Consider the following 26,917-nt stretch of genomic DNA (forward strand, 5'->3'; position numbering starts at 1 on the left):
TGTAGTTCTGGGCAACTCATAACGACGATTTAGTTTCCACATTCTATATTTTAGAGGGTATGAGCAAGATGATACTCTGTGCTATTGAGTCATTTTCTGTGGTTACCTTTTTTTAGGCTGAGGGTCCTTCAGTGGCATGTCTTGTAGCTAATGAGGCATATCCAGCTGTATGTAGAGTTAGCTGCAGTGTTTACAATGTTGTTTCAACAGAAGTAGCATTACAGTCGTATACATGAGAGTCGGATGAAGCATGATTGTACTAAACAACTGGAAACATTTGTATGAACATTCATTGATTGTGCCAAACCTTTATTTTTAGTGTTGAGCTATTACATAGTTGTTCTCTAAGACTGTTTTATACTTTTACAGACGATGTTGCACACAGACGCCTTGACAGCTTATGCACGTGGCTATGAGGATTACTTACAGTGTCCTCTTCAGCCTTTGATGGACAATCTGGAATCGCAAACATATGAAGTATTTGAAAAAGATCCTGTCAAATACAATGAATATCAAAGGGCAATCTATACAGTACTGTTGGACAGAATACCGTTTGAGGAGAAGAATACCAATGTGCAGTATGTACATATTGTTTTGTAGTTTTAAGATAATATGGTTTCATGGTCACAATTCCAGATTACGTGTGAGCAGAATGCACTCTTGTATGAGACTGCAATACAACTTTATTCTTCATCTGCAAATTCCTTTCCCCAGCTTATATGCAAGCTATTTTAATTTGGCATACAGCTCAAGCAGAATAGAATATTTTGTACTCTGAAAGTAGTCAGTGCTATAAACCAAATAACACTCGTGTTCTATATTAATAATGACCTCTGAAAGATATGTATTTGCATCATTATTTCAAAAGGATTTGTATACTCAGTGCTTGCATTTGTCAGACATTGCAAGTCGTCACAGTGGAAAAATCTGTGTTTTCTTCAATATATTCTGTTGTGTAAATGGCTATGCAAAGCTAAGTGTATCAGGATGTTAGTGCTGCAAGAGGAAAACCCCTTTACTATCCTCTTTTTCCTCCTTTAGAAAGAAGAAATACAAATGCCTATTCCTGGCCTTCAGAAAGACGCTTCTTAACCTTCTGAAGAAAAAATTTCTGTATCCCGCATTGTTGCAATGTGTTACATTTTTTTGGACGCTTAATGAGTAAGCCAGAGTCTGTAATTTTCCACCACTGTTTACAGTTTAACATTATTTTATGCGTGACATGTATATCTCATTAGACACGAGATTAAATAAATTTAGGAAACTGTTTTATGAGGAAAATGACTTGACCCTGTTTAAGTCTTAATAGTAGGGTAGTGTAATTTAATTTTTAAAAGGTCAAGACCTGTGAAACATTTCTGGGCAAGGATGGATACATAATGGCTCATAGTTATAACTGCGTGTGATATTAGTTTTTCTCTTGCTTTAATGCATTGCATATATTGTATTCTTGTACTCTTTACTGGCAGGTGTTTACGTACCACCTGCAGTGGCATCTATTCTGGAACTCTGCTAATTTGTGTTTTTTCTGAAGAATGCTTGTCACCAGGTTGCATTTCATATTTTGTCCCTCTGAAAGTTGGTTTCAAAAAGCAAAGCATGAAGACACTTGGTCACAGTAATCACATAATCAGCAGTTCCACACAACACAATGATATTGTTCACTGTTGACTCTTAGGAGAATATTTAAAAAAAAACACACACACACACACCTTTTGACGACCTCAGTACATATTCTCATTGAGAGGAAAGAAAATAGTTAATAGAAATATAAAGACTTAGTTTCAAGTATCAAATAAATGGCAAAAAACAAATTTCGCTACACTTGTGTACTTAGTCAAAGCCATCCAACCACTTCATTGGTAATTTAGGACTGAATGTATATGCTGAACAGTATATAAGTAGGAAACAGTGTATCGAAAATCTGGGCATCTGGGCCCCATTCAGTGGGGATGTTGGATACCAACAGTTTGGAAACCCAACTGCACATCACAGCACAGTCCCTGTGAGCACTGGAAAGGAGATGCTTTGGTATAATCCATATGTCCCACTGGTCATAAAAGGCTTAAATTACTTATGGCTGAACTTGATGAATTTCCCTGAAATATATACAATTGGATTAAACTTATGGTTGCAACACCAAATATGGCTTAAGAGTTCTGGTACTGAAATATAAAAGTAACATATGCACAGTTATGAGGGACACACCAAATTAGTATAATGTATTGTACAAATAGGTTTCTGAAATATTTGTGTTTTTCTTATAAAGAAAATATTGTTGTACATTCACTCAGCTGTCCCAATTAGATGAAATTTCAAAATCAAATGGTCAGTGTTAAAAAGAACTCGGTGGAATTTGACATTGTTTGTCACCCACGAGTGAATCAGTGTCTGGATTAAAACTGGTTAATTTTAGCCTCAAACCACTATCTACAGCTGGCCGCTGTGGCTGAATGGTTCTAGGCACTTCAGTCCGGAACCACGCTGCTGCTACAGTCGCAGGTTCGAATCCTGCCTCGAGCATCGATATGTGTGATGTTCTTAGGTTAGTGAGGAATAAGTAGCTCTAAGTCTAGGAGACTGATGACCTCAGATGTTAAGTCCCATAGTCTTGGAGCCATTTGAACCACTATCTACATTCCATCTATTCTTGTACTTATTTTTCAAAAAGAGTACATTTGAAAACATAGATATAGATAGATTCTCAAAAAGCTTGTCCAGTGTCACAGTGAATAGTAATTCAGCAATATCTCCATGGGGCCTGAGTGAAGAAGTGCACAGTAGAACACCCTCAACTTGCATTTGAGAGACCTGGGTTCAATTCTCTCTTCGCGCCACCAAGATACAAGTTTTCTGCTATCGCCCAGGTTGCTCTAAGTCAAGGCTCCGTTCGTTGCTCATAATCGTAACCATGGGTATGATGTAAAACGCCAATCATCCTTCCTTTCTTCTTGTGGCAGGATATTGAAGGCGCAAAATTCAAGGAAGTCTTTCTTCTGTACAGTTGTCTTAAAAAACTACCCACTTGACAAATTACTATCAGATGTGGCACATTTTGTGTTCATGCCTGGAGCAGCCAACCAAGGCCACGAGCCAGCCCTGTAGCACAGGCTGTAGAGGAGCACTTGTAGCCTTTCAGCTGCCTAGTGGCACACAATGTTGGTCATTTTCAAAATTAAAAAATAAATAAATTGGCAAGCATTTCAATTCTTCTTACATTGTGTACTTGCTGACCTTGGCAACTGAAGAGTATAACCCCTGAAGTTCCTGATAGTTTTGTCTTTTCTTTGACTCTTGACTAGTGCTCATGCCTCATCGCCATGTTGCCTTGGCCGACAGGTGAGCCACACCCCGTGGGTAGGGAAACACTGGTCTAGAACAAGCTTTGGTTTCAGATTCACATGCCCTGTTGTCAGCAGCACTGCGTAATTCAACATTTACACAACTGCAAATTGTGTTTTAGAGGGTTCTTGCAAGATTTGCATGAAGTGAGGTCTGTATAAAATTGATTGCTCCATGAATTGGCATGGTGTGTTGGGAGTAAACTGAAAGACCCTCTTGCGGAGTAACCATGATATGTGAACTCTGGGCTTTAAGTGGAATGTCTATGAAACCAGAAATGGCACAGAAGTAATGGAATGCTGAGGCATTTCATGCTATAGAAACTGGAATCATCTAAATATATTAGCATTGACATATTCGGTAATGATACTTGCTCTACAAATATGTCAGTGGAATGAAACACGGTGACTATAACAATGATGTAGTCACTCAAGAGTGGTAGAAACTGTCACATGTTTACTGTATTTTGATATTGACAAAGATAATATCCTTAACTCGGAACCTGTGTCACCATAAATACCATCTACTTTTACACCACAATGACTGTTGCCACATCTCTGTGCCCTTTTCTTTGCACTGCAAATGAGTGATACTTTCTGCTTGCACAGGATTTTGTGTTTTGGTGAAAATGTGAAGATCTAATTTCAGTATTAACCAAAAGCTATCTTCGGATTCAGTAATCTTGTGCTCAAGAAAATGGGAATATAATATAAATTAAAAATTAAAATGAGCAAAAGCACAAAAAAGGTAATACAGCAACAATCAAGACATAGCTGTTAAGAAATAATGTCGGAAAAGTGATCAATTATGTCAAAGGAAAATTCACTTTGGAAAACCGTAAAATCACAAGGAGACTGAGTGACTGGCTCTGGTATTTACTTTCAGTGGGTGAATTCCATATCATGTTAATAGTCACATCTAAAAGTAGGAAAAGAAAGTATTACAATATTACGAAACTATTAGTTTCATCCTCAGAAAAGAGAGTGATAGCTTGTGGGAAAGGAGGAGTGGGGCACTCAGCTCCCAGGTTGAGAGGAACTACCCACTAGATGTGAGGTTAAAATGAGACGAAGATTAAAGGGGAAGCATGTAATAGAGAGTGGGGGTCCAAATATAATACTTTGGCTATGCCAACTTCAGTTCAGAGGTAATTGGAGAATAGTGTGAGAACTAATGCTGGATTGAGAGTAAGAGAAAGGAAAAGTGCATTTAACGAGGTAGAACATGGAACAGTGGAAAGCTAAATAATCCAGGGTGTATATGACCTGCGACAACTGGAGATTCGGGAAAACCCGGGACTTTTTCATTGTTTTAGCTAAATTTTGGAATTGTGACTGGTAAGAACAGATACTCTAACAAAGGATATTACTGTATCCCGCTACTGCAGAATAATACTGCAGCAATAAAACATGAATGAGAGAAGAAACGAAAATAAAGCTTAAATTGCAAATGAAGTGCGCTATATAAAAAAACTGTGCTCACACAAGTGTCTGCCAATAGCAAAATGTGTCAAAGGCTTTAGGAAGACTATGCAATGCTTCATAACGATAGATTGCCTCCGATGAGTGTGACGTCACAACTGTTTATATTAGATTCATTTGAGCAGTTACAAGTGGCCTCATGCGCATGTGCAGTTGATTCGCATATGAGTAGCAACTTCTCCCGCTTCTGGCTACAAAAATGTGGCTGTTGGCTGTGTAAGCAGTAGCAGCAAGCAGCCACATGCTACCCAGAGAAATGGGGACTTCACACAAATAGTGAATATGACGATTCCAAATTTATACAAAAATTTCATACTACTACTTTTCGCTCTCATACTTGAGAACCGGGAGCGTATGAATGAAATGTATTTTGTCGTGTTATAAAAAATAAAAATGACCATTATTGCCAAAACCGTCTTGCTTATTTGGTGTGTGTTACAGTTGCTGAAATATTAGAAAGGCCTATTTTGTTTTATCTGACAGACTGTCACAAAATAGACATAGTCAGATCAAGTAACCACACCAGTCTTGTATTTGTATTAACAGCTTTTCCGGTATTAGATGACTACATTTCGCTTTTTCACCGTAGCAAAACATTTGACGAACTTTGATGAGGTAATAGATCCTTTCGCAGAAAGGAGAGCACACCATGTAAAGCTGTAACTAAATTATAGAGAGAAAATGCTAGGGCCTAAGGATTGAAGACATGTTTACTGTCTTGCTTGTCTCTTGTCTTTACTGGTCTCCATGTGAACCGTATGTACATTTAGTGATTTTGCTCTTTCCTCTTCATCTATTGCTCTCACATTAAATGAAAACAAGACGGTTTTCTGTGGCTGGGAGCTATCGAGTGAATGAAAACACATTCACATAATTACGGAAGGCTAAAATATATTATTAGTTTTAGATTTTATTTCCAACTATCTGACAGTCAAGCATTAATCGCCTTGCAGAACAATGAAGTTATATTTGTCAGTTTGCTAAAGAAATTTGCCTTTTATTAATATTTACCGCTGAAGCAGTCAATTTATTTGAAATGAAGCATTTAATCCCACACTATTTGCTAGTTTCAACCGTCCGCTGCATTTCAAGTGCACGTTGTCATCTTCTAGCACGTATGGCATAATACCATAATAAAGAACCAAACATGAGGTAAATCAGTACTGGTACTCCAAGAAAATTTACATCCCGAAAACCACACTGAAAAGCTTAATATCAGGTCGAGGCGTGCTTCATTGGGAATCCGGACATACGAATGTGCAAGGCAAATTATGAATTTTAATTCTGACACTCTTGGAGTATCCTCTGATGTCTTGTTTCTTTTATGACATAATGTAAGATCTTTTAATGTTTTACATGTACTAACATGCGGGCTTCCTACGTTATCGTAGCTGCGCAAGCGTAATGACGCCTCTTATCTGGCACTCTCTGGCAACTGCTGGAAAATACGGCGAATAGCGGTTTGAAAAGCGTTATTTTCAAAATAATTTTCCTTTTCCACAAGATGAACTATGTGCGTGAATGTACGATGAATTTCTTAAATCGTGGAGCATTTGACTCACATTTAAAGATCAACTCTTTGATGACAAGCTATTTAGAAGAATTTTGAGCCCAGAACATCAAAGATTTGTCAGTATTAAAAAAAAAAAATTTTACCGCCACATTTGTGTCATGTATCTTAAAGTGTAACACGCGCAAGAAAGATGAACATTATATGTGAAAGCTCAGCTTCTCTTGTAGCAACACTGTATATTACTTTAAACCATTAACTTTTCCTGTTTGTGTTTTTCTCGCTACTTAACAGTGATGTTTCTGTTGGCTGACTACATTACTTGTCCTATACTCTGAATATCCGCTGTTGTCGGCTGGAGAGATCATGTGACATGAGCTATGACTGTCTTACAAAAGTGCATCGCAATCTCAGTTTCAGTGCTTCGGAAAGTAACATGCGGTGTCTGATGGAATTAGAATCTATACTGTTGTAATACAAAAACATGCAGCGTATATGTTGCTGCACATCAAAGATCTTTCCAAAACATGTCCCCCCCCCCCCCTCTCCACCTGAGTCTCTCTTTCTTAAGTGCCAGGAAATTCTATGCCCCTGTATAAAACCATAACTATTCAAAGGATTGATAAGTTTTAAAAGTTCCGGGGGAAAGTATACTGTCGCTTACCACGGAAAAAGTGTATTTTCACCCAGGAGAAAGTACATTTTTAACCAGGAAATCCGGGAATTTTTCCCCCTTGTCCGCGCATACATCCTGTAATGCAAAGGAAAAAATAAAAAATAATGAAGCAATATAGTAAATAATGAAATACTACCAGTTGGGGTGGGGAATAACAATATGAGAACAAGTTCCCATTTTCAGAGATCAGCCAATATTCAGGGGTATGACAGGAACAGTCATTTGAAGCAAAAAGTCTAGTGAAGATGAGCTTTAAAATGCATATGGTAAGAGTTATGAGCATTACTTCTGTTTCTCATGGTAGTGAAGATGAAAAAGTGTTCATAGCTCTTACGGTATGCACTTAAGAGCCAGTCTTTACTACACTTTTTTTCTTGTTTTGGTCCATACTAACTCATCTCAAGATATGGAAAACGAAGAGCTTGCAGTAGAAGATATTTGTTTCACAATATCGAAGGTAAAGTGTTCATAAAGAATTTTAGCGATTGTTGTTACTGAGAATATTATGTGTAGTCCAGACATACTCGTCTTCTTGCAATATGGCTCAGGTAAGCTTAATTGCTGTATACCCCTGCCTTAAGGTATGCATTTTTGAGCCCATGTTTACTAGACTTTTTTGCTTCAAAAATTCGTTCCAGTCATCCCTGATTATTGACCATTCCACTTGGGACACCCTGTACTAATAAATTGTAGCAATCAGGTTTGTTAGTATATGTTAATATATCTGCTGTATCTCTCCACATCCTGCTCCAAAAATTTAAGATTTCATTGCTCTTTTTTTCCATTCTTCCTTTAATTTTATTTGCTTGATGGGTGATTCCTGATTTAAATCATGGAACATAAAAGAACTCTTACCTTGGTTCAGTGAGTATTTAATGTTATGTGTTGAAAGTTATTGTATTTTGTGTACATGCTTATATACATCTCTTATTGAATTCAGACTTATTTAATTTTTAGGGTTGTAATGGTTGTTGGAGCTGGCAGAGGTCCCTTAGTTCGGGCAGCACTCAATGCGGCGCATAAGGCCGACAGAAAGATACGGGTGTATGCTGTAGAGAAGAATCCAAATGCTGTGGTCACGTGAGTGTTCTTGTTATATTTTAAGTTTTAATATTTGTTTGTTATATTTCAACTAATACTAGATTCCGTACCAGGCTACAGGCACAGCAGGAAGAATTATGGGGTTCCCAAGTGACAGTAGTTTCATGTGACATGAGGGAGTGGGATGCTCCTGAAATGGCTGACATTTTAGTTTCTGAACTTCTGGGTTCATTTGGTGACAATGAGCTATCACCAGAGTGTCTGGATGGAGCACAGAAATTCCTGAAAGGTAAGGAAAATTATAAATTTGTCAGAGACGTCATGAAATGTTTTGAAGAATTAAGAAGTGTATATGATTGAAAATGTATATGTAAATGGTGACATGAAATTTGGAACTTGTATTTTTCATTTTTTATATAATTAAAACATTTGAAAAGTATAAAATTGAAGTTTAAAAATAACCTGGATTTTACCTATTGCACTCTCGTGTTTTTCTGTTTTGTTTCAGCTGACGGTGTGAGTATTCCATGTAGCTATACATCGTACTTATGTCCTGTTCAATCATCAAAACTGTATGGTGAAGTGCGATTGTGCAAAGAGAAAGATAAACATCCTTTGCAGCATTTTGAGATGCCATATGTTGTACACCTCCAGAATAAGTACCAACTTGCAGCAACTCAGCCACTTTTTAGATTTGATCATCCCAATAGAAGTGAGTCTATGAATATTTTTAATTACAAGTATCAGTTGTCCATTAAAAATTAATGTGATATTATAAAATTAGTTAAAGATTTAATGCAATATTTTTATTAAATAATCTTAGTAGCAGATAGCTGTGTAAAATGTTATTGGTTGTAGGTCAAACTGATAAACTCCATTGCTAATAATTTACCACATATATCACTAAATTGATCAACAAGTAGCACAGTTGTTATTGAGATTATTAGCTGGTTGAGAGTTTCAAGTAATTTGGATACTGCATTGTATTTATTTATGAGGGTGATCCCAAAAGCAAGGTCTCCAATTTTTTAGATATAAAGAAACATTTATTTACAGTAAACTGTACATAATTTTGAAGCATGAAATTTTTCTGTTTTTGTACATAATTGCCATTTAGATTGATGCATTTTTGTATACGCTGTAGCAGTTTTTGTATGCCCATGTCATACCAGCCAGCCGCCGTGCTATTGGAGAAGTGTCAGACCTCACCTTTCATCTTGTCATCACTGAAGAGCTTTCCAGTCAAGTGTTTCTTTAGCGTTGGAAACAAGTGCTAGTCACCTGTGTGCCAAGTCCAGGCTATAGGGTGGGTGGGTGGGTGTTTATGTCCCATCTAAACTGTTACAGAAGAGACAAGGTATGTTGGACAATGCCTGTCAGCATTTGTTGTTGTCCCCGGAACCGCAAAGTTGACCAACAATATCCCCTTTTGATCCCAAAATAAAGTTGCCGTGACTTTACCGCAAACTGTTTTTTTTTTTCCTTCTTTTTTTCCATGGCTTGGGTGAATCGGGATGCCACCACTCACATGTTTTTTTCACAGGTTTGAAGTGGAAAGCCCGGGTTTCATCATCCATTACTATTGAATCAAAGAAGTTGTCCTTTTTGTCTGGACTGTGTTGAAGAAATTGCCGGGAAGTTTCACTATGCTGCCATTTGTGGTCTAATGTCAGAAATCTTGGGACCCTTCTTTTGCACGCCTTCCAAAATGTCGACACTTCAAAGACTGGTGAAGGGTGCTTCGAGAAACCTCAGGAACAGCATTATAGAGATCCTCGAGAGTGACCCATCAACCTTGAAGTACAATTTTTTCAACATTTGTGATTGTCCCTTTGGGAACTGGTGGTCTCCTGCTTCATTTCTTGTATTGAATTTCAGTACGAGCACCTGCAAACTCTCTGCACAACTTGCAGACATTTTGGACATCCAAGCACAACTCTAGATACCCTTCCATCAACAGTCAGTTGGTTTAATACCTTTTGCGCCTAAAAACTGAATAACTGTGCGAACTTCACACCAGAAAGTAGTGGCTAACGCGAGCTCCAATACAGTTGGCTGCCAAGCCTAGACTGAAAGCTCCAGTGATTATTTGATAGTTCCAGTACGGTTTGGAGGGGACGGGATTGATCTGCAGCCACGCAAACTGTTTCCCTGTGGCTCCAGTACTTTGGAGACCTTACCTTTGGGATTACCCTCATAACCTCGTAATACAGTTTTTTTTTATTCATCGAACAATAACTGGTTGCTTGTAATTGAGTTGGTGTGTTAAATAATAAAGCTAATTTTGGTGATTTGTGCTTGTTCTCATAATTTTCAGTTTCTGACCTTTATTATGTTATTAGAATGTTACTTAAAAAAAGTTTGTTTCAGGTAAAGTAATGGACAATTCGAGGTATAAAGCTCTCACATTTGACATTAACCAAAGAAGTATTCTTCATGGCTTCTCAGGATATTTTGATACAACTCTTTACAAGAATATTACACTGAGCATTGTCCCTGAAACACACACGAAAGGAATGTTTAGCTGGTTTCCAATTTTCTTCCCATTGCGTGTAAGTGTTTAAAAATTGAAAAGTTAATGCTTTTTGTGTGTGTAAGTCTAATTGCTGCATATTTAATACAAAAACAGTGGAAAAAGTGACATCCCTAGAATAGCAGAAAGGGTTCATTTGATCGCTGATGAAGTAGGCATTAAAATTCTACAACATGATTAATTACATTATTGTCCAATTACATTATATTTACATCATCATTAAAGTTAGATTTACACAGTTTCCATTTGTCTACCCAGAAATGTGGCCTATTTCTACAGTTCTTAACATTTCTTCATTTATTTCCCTTGTTTCAGAATATTGAAATTAAACTGTGGGCATTGGTGTTGTCCATATATACTTGTGGCAGACGACGATGTATTGTTTCCTTTATACATACAGTTCGACACTTCTTTCACTGTTTGATTTGTCTGATACTTCAGTTGCTGCTTTGTGTAGTTAGATGTCTTGCTCTTTGTTTCCTGTGCTTGAGTTCATTTAGCAGTTGATGAATGAAGGTTATTTTTGTTTATTTGTTTGTAGATGATCTACACATTTACTGCTGTCACGTCTAGAATAGTGTAAAGAACATGCATTGGCCATCTCGGCAGAATACTTACAAATATTTGCTTTACAACATCCATGCGAAACTTTGTGTTATTGCAAAAGCTACCAGGTTTGGCTTTCTTCTTTTCTTCTTTGCCCACTGCTACTTCAGAATGTTGTGTGCTGAGAAAAATGGCATGCTTTTTCTTCCTCCCATGGTACACTATCGAAGTGTACTCTGGCTTGCCAGTTTTAAAGATGATGGTGGAATGTAACTCAGAATTGTTCTTTTTTACGCAGTTGAAGAGATTTCAGTGAATCTTGTTCATTGTCCCTCTAACAATTTTTTCTTCTGTTGAAGTTTCTTGACAAGCTGAAGGACTGTGAAGGAGTTTGTGTTGTCACATTCCATAAGAAAAGGATGACTCACTCTACCAATGGGTGGTTGTCTGATTCAACGTTTTCATTATTAAGGTGTGGGAAGGTATTTTAAATGCTCTTGGTTGCCACTTCTGAAGTTAGCCAAAATTTGCGTGCCTGTTGCTCATCAAGTTTGTTCGGCATAAACTGGGTAATCCTGCACCTTAGTTGGAAGTAGCTGTTCATCATTTATAATACACATCCTGTCTCATTAATGTGATCACTGCCTATTTTCAATGTCAATGTACAGTATCCACTTATATAGCAGGTGCCTGTCAGAACAGTGGAGAATACATAAAACATGTTGAGGTAGGATGCAGAAAACAGTGCAGTTGTCGTAATGCGGAAATGGAGTGATATATCTGATGTCCAAAATGGCACTATCAGTGGCTTTCGGGCCAAGGAGGGAAACATTTCCAAAACTGCTAAGTCTGTGCATGGTAAAATGGCACTATCCTAAATTAGCACAAAGGTGCACCAAGGGCCTTAGATGACAAGGGTGAACGGATCGTGTGGAGATGTGTGTGGGCAAATAGACATGCAACTGTAACTGACTGCCCAGATGAGTCAAGGAGCTACCAACAGTGTCTCCTCAATGACCATTAAGCAAATATTGCTGCATAAGGCCTTTGCAGCAGGTCACTGTTACATGCGCACATGGTGATTGCTGTTCATTGGCGACGAAAGCTGTGATTTGCACACATATACAGCAACTAGATGTTCTGACAGTCACCACCCTCTTGTAGCCCAAAGTAGATTTGTTAGTTTTGAAGTACATTTACATATGTGCAACTGGTCACATTTTTACAGCGCTTAGCACACTGGTATTGTGACATTTTGCAGAGAGATAGCAACGGTAGGTCATTATGCCGCAAAGAAAGTTATGTTATGAACTGAATAACTGCCCAGGCACTGACTGAGGTTTGTACTTTTGCATTTAAAATTACTATTTAGCTAAAACTTTTCTCTAAACATTGACAAATAACACTGTAAAGCAAAACTATTTACTTTCCATGAAAGAACAAAATAATGTACAAATCATGACTTAATTACAAACTGTAGAGAAGTAACACAGCATAAGCAAAAATAATGTTACCAGACTTCAACTGTTTGCACAAAAGTTCATGTTAAACAGTAACTACATAGTTACTTACTTATGGCAGAAAACATTTTGTTTCTACAACTCAGCTGCAAACCTCCTTTTTAAAGCATCAATCTGGGTGAGTTCATCAAGAGGTTTGCTCAAATGAGCTAATTTTATAATCTGATTTTTCCCAAAACTTCCCAGGTAATACGCTCTTCCCTGGAATTTGGTCCATCGAGAAATTAACTTGTTATTCAGCTCGTTCAGTCTCAACCAAAATCTATGTAAAAATTCTTTCTCAGAATGTGCATAGGTTGTGTCATCAATAGTATACTGATTAGACCAACTTAATGCTTCACCTTCTAGAAACTTTTTAACAAACTTGATTTTCATCATATGAGTCATATTAGACACAAAATTATCTCTGCAATTCTGCAGAAATCTGCAGCGTGTAAACTACATTCGGCTGAAAAGTTTTTCACTGGAATGTTGCAAAACATGGTGCTAACATTGTTTATAAGGTTAGTTTTAACTAAATCATTGGACAGTTCTTCAAACTTTTTGCACAGGACAGAAACACTACATTCTTGGATGGTTGTTTTGTCGTTACTTAATTTTACGTTTTCAACAAATTTGTTATTTACTGTTCTCACATGTCCAACGAAACTGCTTTAAACAAGTGCCAGTCAACATTATATTTCCAAAGCCGAAATTTGACTATTTACATTTTTGTCAACAGTTCTTATTCCCTCGTGCACTTTTTCAAAAGCATTCCGCATCTTCATCTTCAGTGATGTCATTTTCTACATTTTTGACTTCAGTATTGAATTTAAGTTCAATTTCTCTCATTTTGGACTCACTACTTGAACAGCTAATCTATCAGTTTTTTGATTGATATCATTTATTTGAGCTGTCTTTTTACCAGTACAATCAAATAATGCTGCTGTTGAATGATTGAATTTTATCAACTTGTTCTTACTTCCTTGTTTATGATTTTCAATTTCCTTATTGATTTTTGCAAACCGATCCTTATCTTTATTCATTTTTATTAATTGATCCTTATTATTGTTGATAATTTTTATTGACTATGCCAACCTGGTATTTCTGTTGTTATCATCTTGTCTTACTAATTTACATGATTTGTTGCCGTCTTTTTTTCTGTTCTGCTAGTTAATCAATAAAATTTTTTGTTCTTGTTTCACAGCGTTACGTAAGTCACCCATGTCTGTATTAGTCCACACTATTTCAGATTCTTTTTCAGTGATTGTCATTGTTAATGATTATTCAACGAAACACTTTACCACTAAAAGAAAATATTTCCAGTGCTTAACTTTGTTGTTGGACACCAACATTGTTAAATGTTGACCTCATTTTCTATCTTTCTTCTTCTTCTTCTTCTTCTTCTTCTTCTTCTTCTTGATTGCAAACTCCTGTTTTGTTGATGTGCTTCATATTTGGCTGATCGTTCACAAAAAAAAATTTCTCAATATATGTGCTTTTAATGTGCAACAAGAAAAATTGTATTCATATTTCACTTTCAGAAAATCCCGGACAACGCCACCCTCTTGTAGCCAAAAGTCAATATATTACTTTTGAAGTACTTTTGAATTTGGGTGTCTATTATCCACATTTTCACAACACTTGGCATGCTGAGGCAGTGACACACTCCGGAGACAAGTAGCAATGGTATAATCTGAATGAACAGTTCTCCTAATACTTATATTTTATTGTTCTTTGTTGTTGAAAGTTTTTGGCTCATAGTCCATTCTGAAATGCAACTTTATATACTGGTGTAGAGGATGCTCGGCTTCATTTTGCTAAAAAATGTGAAGACTGGTGGAGTTTCTGTTGTTGAATTGATATATTTTCAGTTATTTCACTTTACACTACAAATTAAAATCAACAATCATGCTAACATAACACACACAACTTTTACTCTAAACTCGCACTCCAAACTCATACGATGAACTGCCCAAGGACAAAGGTTTACCTCTAACAACAGGTAGCAATGAAAATGCTGTTGAATGTCAATCTATTTGTGCAAACTCGTCTTTGAAACATACATTTCAAAAATAAAGTACAAATAATTGTTTATCACTGCTTATCTTTTTAAGAAATCCATAATCATCATCATAATCTTAATTACATTAAGTGTTTATATATGTTGATTTGGTAGTTGATTTCTGGGTTTTGGGTCTTGAACTTGGGAATTGGTCATTCCATGTGATCAAAGGTCGGTTAGTACATTTATCTCACCGTAACCAGTTTTAGGAAAACATCCACTGAGTGGCAACAGGTAGCCTTTTCAGATGAATCATGTTTCATGCTGCATCGGAATCATGAATCACGTTTCATGGTCCATGAGATAGGTGACCATGTGTATGGCATGAAAGATCTGAAAGCAAACACCAGCAACACTCATCAGAAAAGTCCATGCCAAAGAAGGGAGCATATGGTCTGTAGAATGTTTTCATGTTATTCCCTGGGTGATAATGTCATTCTATAAGGCCCAATGATCAACCCAAATATGCATATATTCATGAGGGCCATGTCCATCTCAACATGCAGTTCGTTTTTTCTCAGCACAATGGCGTCTACCAGCAGGACAATGCAATGTGTAACACAGCTTGCAGTGTACGTGCATAGTTCAGTGTGTACCAGAGTGAGTTTGTCCTACTCCCCTGACTGCCATACTTCCCGTATTTAAACCCAATTGAGAATCTGGGGGAACAACTCAGTCGGACTGTTCATGCTATTGATCCTCCACCAAGAAACCTGGAGCATCTGACCATGGCGCTGGAGGTTTTGCTGCAAAAGGAGGTTTTCCAGGGTTTTGACAGGTGGTCACATTAATGTGATCGGTCGTTGTATTCATAGGGACAGTAACAGCAGAGTTAGTCTTGCAAAAATGTGTTTCATATTTTATAAATTAGATCAAACTTGTTAGCAGGAATGGTTTTGGATTAGGGTGACTTCTCATCATAGTGAAGGAATCTGGTAAGTTCACAGAATTTTTTTGTCGTCATGTTGTCCCTGTTTAAAATCAGGCGTCAAAAATGCAACCAAAAGTAATTCAAACGAACGCTGGTAGCACAAGAATCATCTCTAGCATATATGTCGTTGCCTCCAATTCCATCAGTTATACAATCCTAGTGGTGTTGATTTCATTCCAGAAATGGTCTTTGTGTTTATATATGATATGCAGCATCGATTAATTAAAAAAAAAAAGCCAGAAGGAACTGATGATGGGATTATCTGCTTGGTGGCAGGGATATGCAGTGGATCATCCTCTTTTATTCAGGACATTTAAAGCAATCCTTTTTCCAGGCGACAGTGTGTTAATAGCCTTCCATTCTGTTTCATCTCTTGACTGCCATCTCACTGTTGCCACAGCTGACTCCTGAGTAGTGTTACCAGATTTTTTTTTTAATACCCTGAAAGCGACAAATGATCAGTTTTGGGCAGGGGGTTCCATTTTTTTGCCCAGAACAAGAAAAACAGAATTATTTTTGTAATTTATGGGCCATTATTTATTTTAATGAAGAATGTCTAAGTTTTAAAGCACGTTTGCTTGATTTTACATATTAAAAAAATTCAATACACTTATAATCGTAGTTGAAAACAATCATTAATCCATTTTTGTTATCAAATTCAGGGTACATTTATTTTATGCATCTGTCCATTTTAATGCCATGTGTGAAAAACCCTTTCTACGAAGCAATTGGAACTAGGAATACTAAAGATGAATGATAAGATGTGAAATTTTTGGGATCCACAATTTTCTTCTATTTCTCAATCAAACTCTTATTTTGTCATCAAACGACTGTGCCAAGTCCACGCTTCTTTTGATTATTTGAAATCCTTCGTATAAGGAGTCAGTGTTCCATTGATCGATCCTTAAAAGTGCCACAGGTTTTTGAAAATGGCTGTAAATTATTGGTGATTTTAAGTTTAAAAACAGCATCTTGGAAAGGATGTCGTTGTCTGATAAATCATATCATGGTTACAGATATCTTACAAAATTGATGTAGAAGTGTAGAAAAACATTAGTGCTTAGTTCACCAGTTATTTCTCTTGTCTTACTTCTGAAGTAGTTGGCTGTTATTCTTTGCTAAATCTTTTTGCAAATCCCGTGCATTTCAGCATGCCTCTCAGTTACAGAGAGAGAACCTGATTCCGTCTTCTTCATGGTTGTTTCTACTGAAAACATAATGTTATGCAGAAACGACAAATACACTGAAGTTTTTATGTTGTCTTCTTCTCATGTGATTAACTTCTCTAACAGCTGAGGACATTCATTGCGGGATGCCAGAAAATGAGATTTTAGTGCAGGCCATATTTTTAACAGTCTTTCGACAGCAGGACCAAGATATAAAACTCTTATGGCAATATGTTTTATTATTTCTTCCCATTGCATCTCTTTCATTGCAAATTGGAGTTAAATGTCTGCTCTTCGTTTCACAGATCTATTGATGTGACTTCATATTTTCAGTATCAAACTTTCTACATTCACTTCCAGTTTGTCACTACTGTATTTTGTAGGATTGTGGAGAACATGGACAGCCAACCAGTTTTGACAATTTTATCATTTTCAGCTAAAAGAAGTGTATAAATAGAATGGTTTCTGCCAAAGTTTACATTAGTTTCAAGTTTACATTAGTGGCAGGTGCCAAAACTTTTTAAAGACAATCCATTCTTCTCTGGTGTGTCTGTATTAAACTGAGAAACTTATTATGCACATTCATTGTTACAGTCTACAAATTCCAGTAGACTGTTTACAACTCCAGTTTCATAATCATAGAATTGCAAGCAAATTGGAATTATTTTTCTTTTCTGTTTTTTAATTACTTGCATTTGTTGATGTAGATTAGTATAGATTTTTTCTTTGGATGGCCTTTAAAATATTTTTAACAGATTCTTTGAACAGTACTCTGCATACAGTGACCTTGCTTTTGTTCTTCAGCAGCTAAAACATTGAGCGATTTTTGAATCATTACAAACACAGGTAATAATAGTTTGTGTGAACAAATCATAATATTGTAACTAAGAGAATTCTCTACCATGTGATAAACAGAAGCAAGTTCTCCAGTAATTTTGTCCGTCTCTGAGGCAAATGGTTCAAGCTTGGACCCATATTTAGACAAAGTACTTGATGCTCTGTTGTATTTGAGATTTAGTGGATGCTTGTTGTTTTTCATCAGCACACAAGAATTCTTTATTGCACAGGCAACAAAACATGTTGTATGAGTTTAGTGTACTTGCCTTAACCGGGAATACCTATTTTCCCAGATAGGATTGTACTTAGTAAATCTATTGGCTTTCAAAGCAGGTATTTCACCACTTCTAGAAGAATTATCTGTGTCACTGTCACTTAAATCACTCATTGTGTCTATAATTTTAGAAATAAATCACAAGCATAACACATTCAACAGTCGGCAGATTTCACAAAACAATGAACAAAGTTAAGAATAGAATGACAATCAAGAATGAAATTTAAAAAAATCCGTCCACTATTGTTAATACGCATTGACATAGCATTTAAAAGAGTTAGAAAATGAACAAAAATGTTAAACAAAAATTGTAGAAAGAAAGTGAGGTGAGTAATAAACAAATAGAAGAATGTAAAACAAAAACGGATAAAGACAAACAAGAGACGTGCAGCGTCACATGAGAAGGTGGGATCTGTGAAGATTGGCCCCGATAGCCAAGCTAGTTGTATCTTCATGTGGTACGTCCATAGATAATAGGTACTTTTTAGCTGTACCGTGAAAGATTTCACAATAATTATCACACAGTTGAAATAAGAGACGGAGCCTGTCCTTGCGGGACATTTAAAATTATTCCAGAAATACAAGATGTCCCGGGAAATATGGGATGCCTGGCAATGCTGCTCCTGAGGCTTGTGACAAAAACTGAGATGAGGAGATCATCTGCTGACAGTAACAGCTCTTGTCTTCATAAGTTGTCTCTCTCAGACAGTGACCAGCTGAATCCAATAAGCCACTTTGTAATTCAGTATCTTGAGTTCTCCAGAAGATGCAATATCTGTTCTCGAGTAAGACCAAGTTAATAAGACATAATTTAAAATTTGTATTATTGGTGGAAAAAGGATTTGGCTGATAAATTACATTGCAATGCCCATTGTAGGGGAAACCTATCTAACAGTGCATACATAATTATTCAAGGCAGCGACTGCCGAAAACAAAATGTGATGGAATATATTTGTAATTATGAGAACATTAATATTGTAAAAAGGAGTTGATCCCTCCTGCTGTTGCATGAATACTTCATGAAAGTTCTGTTAAACCAGGAGAATTAAGCAAATTGCTGCGCACTTTTGTCGAAAGAAGAAGAAATGCGGGACGAGTAAAGCAGTTTGATGGAAAGATGTTAAAAACTGATTTTATATTGTGTAAATAAAAGATGAAAGATGTGAGTAGATCCCTTCCGCTGTTTTAGTGCTAAGATTTCTTTTACCTTAAAGTGAAGGAATAAGTCTGTCATCCCAGTAATTGTGTTGAAATGACAGTCTTCCTATTGATTTATAGCTTCACATTTTCAGTTGTGGTATCAGTATGTAGCCCATCCCCTCTCTCTCTTTCTCCTCCTCCTCCTCCATTTAACTATGTTTCTGCAACACCTGTCCACTCATGTGAAACCTGAAGCAGCAAAATAAATAAATGAATGAATGGAAATCTGTGACTTAAAGTTGAGCAGTGATAAAGGCATACTTTTGTGGCAGGATAGCTGTGAATTAATTATGTCACCCCAGAAAAAGCTCTTGCAGCATACTAATCATTTCAAGTTTTGCAAGAAATTGTGGAGTACTTTTTGTCGCATTGCCATTTCAAAAGTCAGTTCACTGAAAGTTCTAAGAACTCAACTAAGTCATGTTTGTTGCTGTAAATGTGGAATTTTGACAGCTGCAGTTTTGTCCATATGTCACTCTGAAATTTTATTTTACGAGGGATAGTAGGGAAAATGTTAAGGATATGACATAATTTAGTTACTACTTTTTGGGCTTCTGCAATTGAATGGTGTAAGAAACTATTCCTAAATATGAAGACATAAGTTGACATTTTATGTGTATTTATAATATTGAAGGTCATCTTTACTTGGGCTTATGTAATTATTAGTGTCATGGCGGCTGCAGTGTAACATGTGTTAAGTTCGGCTCGCGAAATTTAGTTGAATTCGAAGGTGTTCCCGCAGGTGGTGTTGTCTAGTACAAGTGGAAATCGTGTAAACAACAGTGTTCTGTGCAGTAGTGCTATTTTTTTCTGTGCTCCGCCAATATCTGCGAGAAAATGGTAAACAGAAGAGTCAACAGCAGCGGGGAAGCAGTAGGTGCGGCGGGCCTGCTCCTGGCGGAAGGTGCGGCCGCAGCTCCAGGTATAGCGGAGCTAGTCCGCTCTGAGGTAAACGCTGCGCTTCGCGATAAAAACAATCTCAATCTGATAGCAGGCACCTTATCAGATAATGTAACGGCAGCAGTATTGGCCAAAATGTGTGAAACTGTTGAGGCCAATACTGCCGAAATTACAGCACTAAAAAAGTCTGTCTGACTACGAGAAAAAAGCACGAGAGTTGGAAGTGAAACTATCTGCCGCCACAGACGAGCTGGAACAGTACCAAAGGCGAAATAGTCTACGACTGTTTGGAGTAGCAGAAAATAAAGAAGAAGACATGGACAACCTGCTTATACAGGTTGCGCGTGAAAAATTAGGCTTTGAAGTGACCAAGGCAGACATTGGCAGGAGCCACCGGGTGGGACGAAAACTACCAGGTGCTACCAAACCTCGTCCAATAATAATTAAATTTGTGTCGTACCAAAAAAGGGCCGAGATCTTTACCCAGAAGAAGAAGTTAGCAAGGACAGGGCTTACAATAAGGGAAGATCTGACACACGAGCGGCTAAAGATTTTAAACAGTGCCATATCCCATTTCGGTCTTCAGAATGTGTGGACTCAGGATGGCAGAGTAATAATTAAGACTGCAGCTGGAAAGAAGACAGTCACAAACATGACAGAACTAAATAGTATTAAGTTAACCTACTGGAGCCAAAAGTCAAACTTAACACCATTTGCAAATTTTAACAGTCCTATACTCAGATATAGTTTTGTAATTGTATTAACTTTTTAATTATTTGTACCTTCAACTAATTGTTTTTGTAACTGTATTAACTTTTTACAATTTTTTGTGTCTTTAGCTGTAGCAATTGCTTAGTTTTATTTACTGCTAATACTTTTTTCATTTTCTCAGTTTATTCTCTTCCATTCTGTAATAGTTCTATTGCAATTATTAGTCTCTCCTTTAGTTCATTAGTCAACCATCTCTTCAGTTTAAATTGTTCATAACAAAAATCACTATCAGTATCACTTTAGCAAATTTAAATCTAATTGTAGCTTCCTACGATAATCACTACCAGTACCACTCCAGTAAATTTCAATTTAATTCTAGCTTCCTACGATAATCTATCAAATATTAAGCTTACTTCTCTCTGCTGGCAGCATCGGCCTATTAAATCACTCCCCTTTCCTTTATTTCCACCCTAAGCTGTTTCAAATACTCTAATTACATTTCTCCTCTTACGACATAGGATACTCAGTGACACACAGCCGTCACCATTTTGGTCATATTCTCCCTGCACCGAATACCACTAATCCATTTTCTATACTCCTGCAACCTCAGGAAATCTCTTGCAGTCGCCTTTCTTTCGGCACAAACAGTGCGTGCAAAATCTCGGGACACCCCTGTATTATGTCACTTGGCGGAAACACCGGCCAGTGCCCCTCGCGGCAGGTAGTGCCTAACAAAGGGACAAACCAGTCTGCCACCCTACTCCAGGCTGCTCAGCGGAACGCATCCGAGCTTTTAGCAGCTCACTGCAACATTCAGTCTTTACCTGCGCATTACGAAGAACTTAGTCTCCTCTTCAACCAACTAAACTACCACGTAATCCTCTTATCCGAAACGTGGTTGAAACCACACATATCCTCTGCATCTATTCATCTCCCAGGGTACACATTTCTTAGGGCAGACAGATCAAAAAAGCGAGGTGGTGTGGTCGGCGCTTATATACGAACAGATCTCAAAGCGAAAGTCTTATGTACGTCAAATCCTGCTGAAGAAAAAGAGGCTGAATTCATGTTCATTGAAATAAATATACAAAGTCGGAAATTCTTGACGGGCGTCGTGTACAAGCCGCCAAAAATAAGCTCAATGAGTTCCTTCCAGTCGGAATTACATTCACTTCAGTGTCAATACGAACATGTCATCGTAATGGGTGACTTGAACATAGACCTGCTAAGAGACGCTCCCTCCGCAATAAACCTAAGAAGATTGTTTAGTTGCAATAGCATGAACATTCTTCCATTACAACCTACACACCATACGGCGCACAGTCATACTCTTATAGACGTGATCGCAACGAAACAGACTGACAAAGTAAGAGATGTTGGTCAGTCATCGGCCCCTGTCCTCTCGGCACATGATGTAATATTCCTGGCCTACTCTGTGCAGCCCCCAAGGATCAAATCACGTTACATAACTTGTAGTAACATGAAACGTATTGACCTTGACGCTCTAACAGCCGATTGCTCGGAAATCTCATGGCATCAAATAATCAGAGAACCTACAATCGACGGCAAAATTAATGAACTTGGTGATAAACTCACTGCCCTCTATGACAAACAGGCACCTTTGCGCACAGTCCGTGTAAGAAAATCTCCTGCTCCATGGCTGACAGCTGAATTACGTCAAATGATGACTAATAGGGATGCTGCCCACAGGTGTTTCAAGGCAGATCCGAAACCCGAGCGTTTCGAAGAAAATAGAAAGCTACGGAACAGAGTGAAACAATGCATTCGCAATGCCAAAATCAGGCACGCTCGCTCCCTTGTATGCAGCGATCTGACACCCATGACTCTATGGAAGAATCTCCGTAGCTTGGGGGTCGAAAAGGCAAAATCGGAAACTACTTTTCATGTGTCAGCTAACGAATTAAATGAATTCTTCTCTGCACCTCTGAATACCAGCACGGCTGATAATTACCGTCCACAAGAATCCCCAAACAGGATAACTAACAACGATACCTTCCATCTAAAACATGTAACAACAAATACGGCAAGAAAAGCAATAATGAGAATCTCTTCTGGTGCAATAGGCAACGACAGTATCGGTATAACCATGATTAAGAATGTTGCCGATATCTTAGTACCTGTCTTAACTGACATATTTAATTTTTCCCTCGTGAACGGAACATACCCCACTGCATGGAAAAGAAGCATAATTCGACCCATCCCTAAGATCGAAAACCCGCAACTGCCTGCTGTTTCCAAAGCACTTGAATATATTGTTCATGACCAAATCACTGAACACTTGCATGAATTCAGTCTATATGACAAATTTCAATCCGGTTTCCGTAAACATCACAGCACAAACACTGCTCTAATTAAAGTAACTGATGACCTGAAATATGCCATCGACAATCGAAAGGCAACAATATTGACGCTACTGGACTTCAGCAAAGCTTTTGACACTGTTAACTTTGACATATTACTCAGAAAAATGCAACAGCTTAATTTCTCTAATAGTGCAATGAGATGGTTTGAAAGCTACTTAAAAGACAGACAGCAATGTGTTGTCTGCGCAAATGAAAAATCTTCCTGGAAACATGTTTCTTCGGGAGTGCCACAAGGATCAGTCTTAGGACGATATTTCGTCGGTTTTGTCCTCCTGTAAACATCATTTCTATGCCGATGAGCTCCAGTTCTACCTAAGCGTCAGACCTGAAGACGTAAACACTGCAATCGCTCTGATGAATGATGGTCTGTCTTCAGTAGTGACATGGGCGAAAAACCTGGGGCTTAAATTAAATGCAAAAAAGACGCAAGTAATCTTAATAGGCCATCAGAAATTAATAAGTTCAGATTTCCGCGAACGGCTACCTCCTATTCTGCTCGAAGGTACTCCAATACCATATCAGAAAACAGTGAAGAACTTGGGTGTAACTTTGGACGAGCATCTCAACTGGGCGGAGAATACAGTCGCAGTGTGCCGAAAGACGTCTGCTTGTCTCTATGCTCTCAAAAAGTTTCGGAACATATTCCCACAGGACTTGAAACGCCAGCTCGTGCAAGCACTCGTTCTACCGAACCTCCACTATTGTGATGTGATTCAACAAGGCATGAGTAGTGAAAACAAAAGACGGCTAGAGCTAACCATGAATGCCTGTGTGCGTTACACCTGCAACATTCGCCGATATGATCATGTTAGTGCTTCATACTCCGAGCTAGGGTGGCTGCGGCCGGACAAACTGCGTGACTACCACACACTCTATGTCTACTCCACAGACTCCTCGTCGCGCAAGCACCCAGTACCTAGCTTCAGAGATTAAAAACCTGTCATGCCATCATAATCGAAACACGAGGTCACTCTTATCTGGTATCCTAACTGTGCCCACTCACAATACAAAAACTTTTGCAAGCTCCTTCTCAGTTGCCGCTGTCCGCCTCTGGAACAAACTGCCCCTTACCTTGAGGAAAATTCAATCTCCTGTTGCTTTTAAGAAGAAGTTGAAGCATTTCCTACTATCATCCGCATAAAATTCTCCACAAAATTAATGTGCAAGGCCAATCCTCGCATCTGTCAAATAGCAAAGCTAGCGTCTCCTATCTTGCTCCTGAGATGCCTTCCTCTTCATCTATCTCTATTAGCCACGCAGTCTTCTTTTCCTTTATATTTTCCTTAATTATGTTTCATAATGTCTCTCTATTCTTCTCCTCCCTTCACCATGAGTCTCCCTCATACTCTCTGCTGCCAGCACTCCTGTCTAAAATCTTTCTCTTCAATAATGTATTTTTCAAGGTGTACCTTTCTAATTGTTTATCTCACTTTTTGTATTAGATGTAGTTTAACATGCCTACTAAAACATATGCCTGTAAAATAAGTAGAATGCCTGGTTAGATGTAAGAGAGGGCCTGATGGCCCTAATCTTGCCAGGTTAAATAAATAAATAAATAATTGCATAATGTAGTTTTGTTGTTATAATTGTGGATCTATATAAGAAGTGACCAAAAAAATTATTTTTTTCAAAATAAATATGCAGGAACCGGTGCACCTCCGAGCTGGTGAACAACTGGAAGTCCATTTTTGGAGATTATCCAATAAGAAAAGTGTGTGGTATGAATGGTGTGTTACAAAACCAACACCTGGACCAGTGCATAACCCAAATGGAAGGTCATATACCATAGGTCTGTGAAGAGGAATGCAACAGTCCTTATACTGTATATCTGGGCAGTAAGATGATTCCGAAGTTTTCGCTCTGTAAGCTGAAATTATCAGACCCTTCTAAATTTTAAAGAGAAACTATTGATTCTACATTAATAAATGTGGGGTTAAACAGGGTTATTAATGTTAAAAAACAGTGATGTATTGCAACAGATACAAGAAGTTAAAAAAAGAAGATTCATTTGCACTTCATAAATTCAGTTTTGTCAAGTGTATTACAATGTGTCTGCCAGTCTACTGAAATATTTTTTATTTTTGTAAGTCAGAGAAGCAGCTGGAACTCTAGTACCAACTGCTTGAAGAAACATAATTCGAGCCACACAATTTTCGCAACATTCAGAATATTGGTGCACTTTTTATTTTAATGGGTGTCTGTGATATTGGTACATTTTTCTTTTATTGTAATGTGACAAAGTGTACAGATGTGTGTCCTGACGTTGTCTTTTATGCACAGGATTTATTGTGTAACTGTGTGCTTTCTTAGTACTATTATTTGCTCACAAACATGCGATTTCATAAATTGCAGTTGTTCTGTTCTCATTCTGTCAAGATTTATTTTTGTTTTGTTAATCTTTCAATTTCACACAGCGCCATATAGTGTATTACCTCATGTAATGGAATGCAACAGCAGTTGCTCCTGCCAATGAAATGACCAATTTCAGACTTGTGTATCTTTCTGTGAAAGCAAAATATGTGATGCGGTGTTCAAATAAAATACCTTTTCCTCCTTTTTTAAAAAAAATTAACTCAGTGAATTTTACGTTTTGACGTAGGAAAAAGCTTTTGTGTCATGGACCTACTAGGTTGTGTTCTGCGTTCCTTAACATTGAACTTGTGAATAATTATGTTAAGACCATCTTACTGTAAAGAGCGCCATGTGATATTTGTCTTTCAGTGTTGTTTATTTTATGAAATATGGTAAAACTTGATTTTAGTTTTCATAATTGTATCCGGTATTTTTGAAAGGAGCCAGTGATCAACAGCAAGATAAATTTCAAATTCCGAATTAATAAAATTTAGAATAAACTTTATTGAAAGCAATGAAATAAGTATTTGTTTTGATGTGGTCCATCTTGATTTCCTTTCCTTCAGAGAAGCTCTTACTCCTAGTGTTCTCAATTACTTGTTGTATGTGTGTTAATCTTTATCTTCACTTAAAATTTTTGCCCTGTGGAACTCCTGGTACCATGAAAGTTACTCTCAAGGAGTTAATACAAACCTGTCTTTCTTATCAATAAGAAATTTTTTGAAATTTCAGATAACTCTCATTTTTCTGTAAAGTGAGAGTAACTTAGCAGAAAATATTCACTGCACATGCAAAATTCCTTAAGTTACTGTGTTTCCTTACTACTTGATCTTGATGATGTATTCTGTTTCACAACTTCTTGCATTACTTCACCCATATATGCCATTGTGCAGTGACAGCTGTATTGCTAACCGAATCTTTAAGAATTTTAGCATTGTGATCTTTTCCAGTTGTACTGCTTTGCCTGGTCGAACTCGTTCTTCCCAGCCTTCGTTCACTTAGACCAACAGGTTTAGAGAGTTTCACACAATTTCAGCAAAGCCTACATTTACAGGCCTTGGGAAAACAAAACATTTATTTGGTCTTACATTAATTCAGCCAAATCTGAGTTACAGCTTAAAGGATTAAAATAACTGCTTTATTGTATTTTACTAAAGGACTTGTTCATTTTATTTGTGCTCGTGTGGCTACAATGCTGGGTAAATCATGACAAGAAACAGAAACTGTTGCTGAAAAAAGTTACTGACTTAACACCAGGTAATTAAGTAACATTTAAATATCCCACACATACTACTTCAGCAACATGTCAGTTTCTGTTATTGAATAAACTGCAAAATTTGTGTAATTAACAATTTTTATCAGTTATAGATAAATAATCTGTGTAGACTAAATAAACTGTGTAAACAAATAAATGGGATTACAGTGGACAAGTGTGGAAATGATCAGAGAATAGTGATAGGGACTGAAAT

The 26,917-nt window shown here is 37.4% G+C and overlaps 1 protein-coding gene across 2 annotated transcripts in view; it reads left to right on the forward strand.

Annotated features, from left to right (window-relative positions):
* LOC126267349 (protein arginine N-methyltransferase 5) overlaps positions 1 to 25,814 on the forward strand; it is an 86,891-nt gene extending 61,077 nt beyond the window's left edge. For both annotated transcript variants that reach the window (XM_049972472.1, XM_049972473.1), the window contains exons 6-11: positions 370 to 578; positions 7,967 to 8,089; positions 8,164 to 8,339; positions 8,559 to 8,762; positions 10,421 to 10,602; positions 24,741 to 25,814. In XM_049972472.1, the coding sequence (XP_049828429.1) occupies positions 370 to 578; positions 7,967 to 8,089; positions 8,164 to 8,339; positions 8,559 to 8,762; positions 10,421 to 10,602; positions 24,741 to 24,893 (1,047 nt within the window). In that variant the 3' untranslated portion in view covers positions 24,894 to 25,814. The remainder of the gene's footprint in view (positions 1 to 369; positions 579 to 7,966; positions 8,090 to 8,163; positions 8,340 to 8,558; positions 8,763 to 10,420; positions 10,603 to 24,740) is intronic.
* Positions 25,815 to 26,917: the final 1,103 nt, after the last annotated feature.

This window comes from Schistocerca gregaria, chromosome 4 (genome assembly GCF_023897955.1).
Source record: "Schistocerca gregaria isolate iqSchGreg1 chromosome 4, iqSchGreg1.2, whole genome shotgun sequence".
NCBI lineage: Eukaryota > Metazoa > Arthropoda > Insecta > Orthoptera > Acrididae > Schistocerca > Schistocerca gregaria.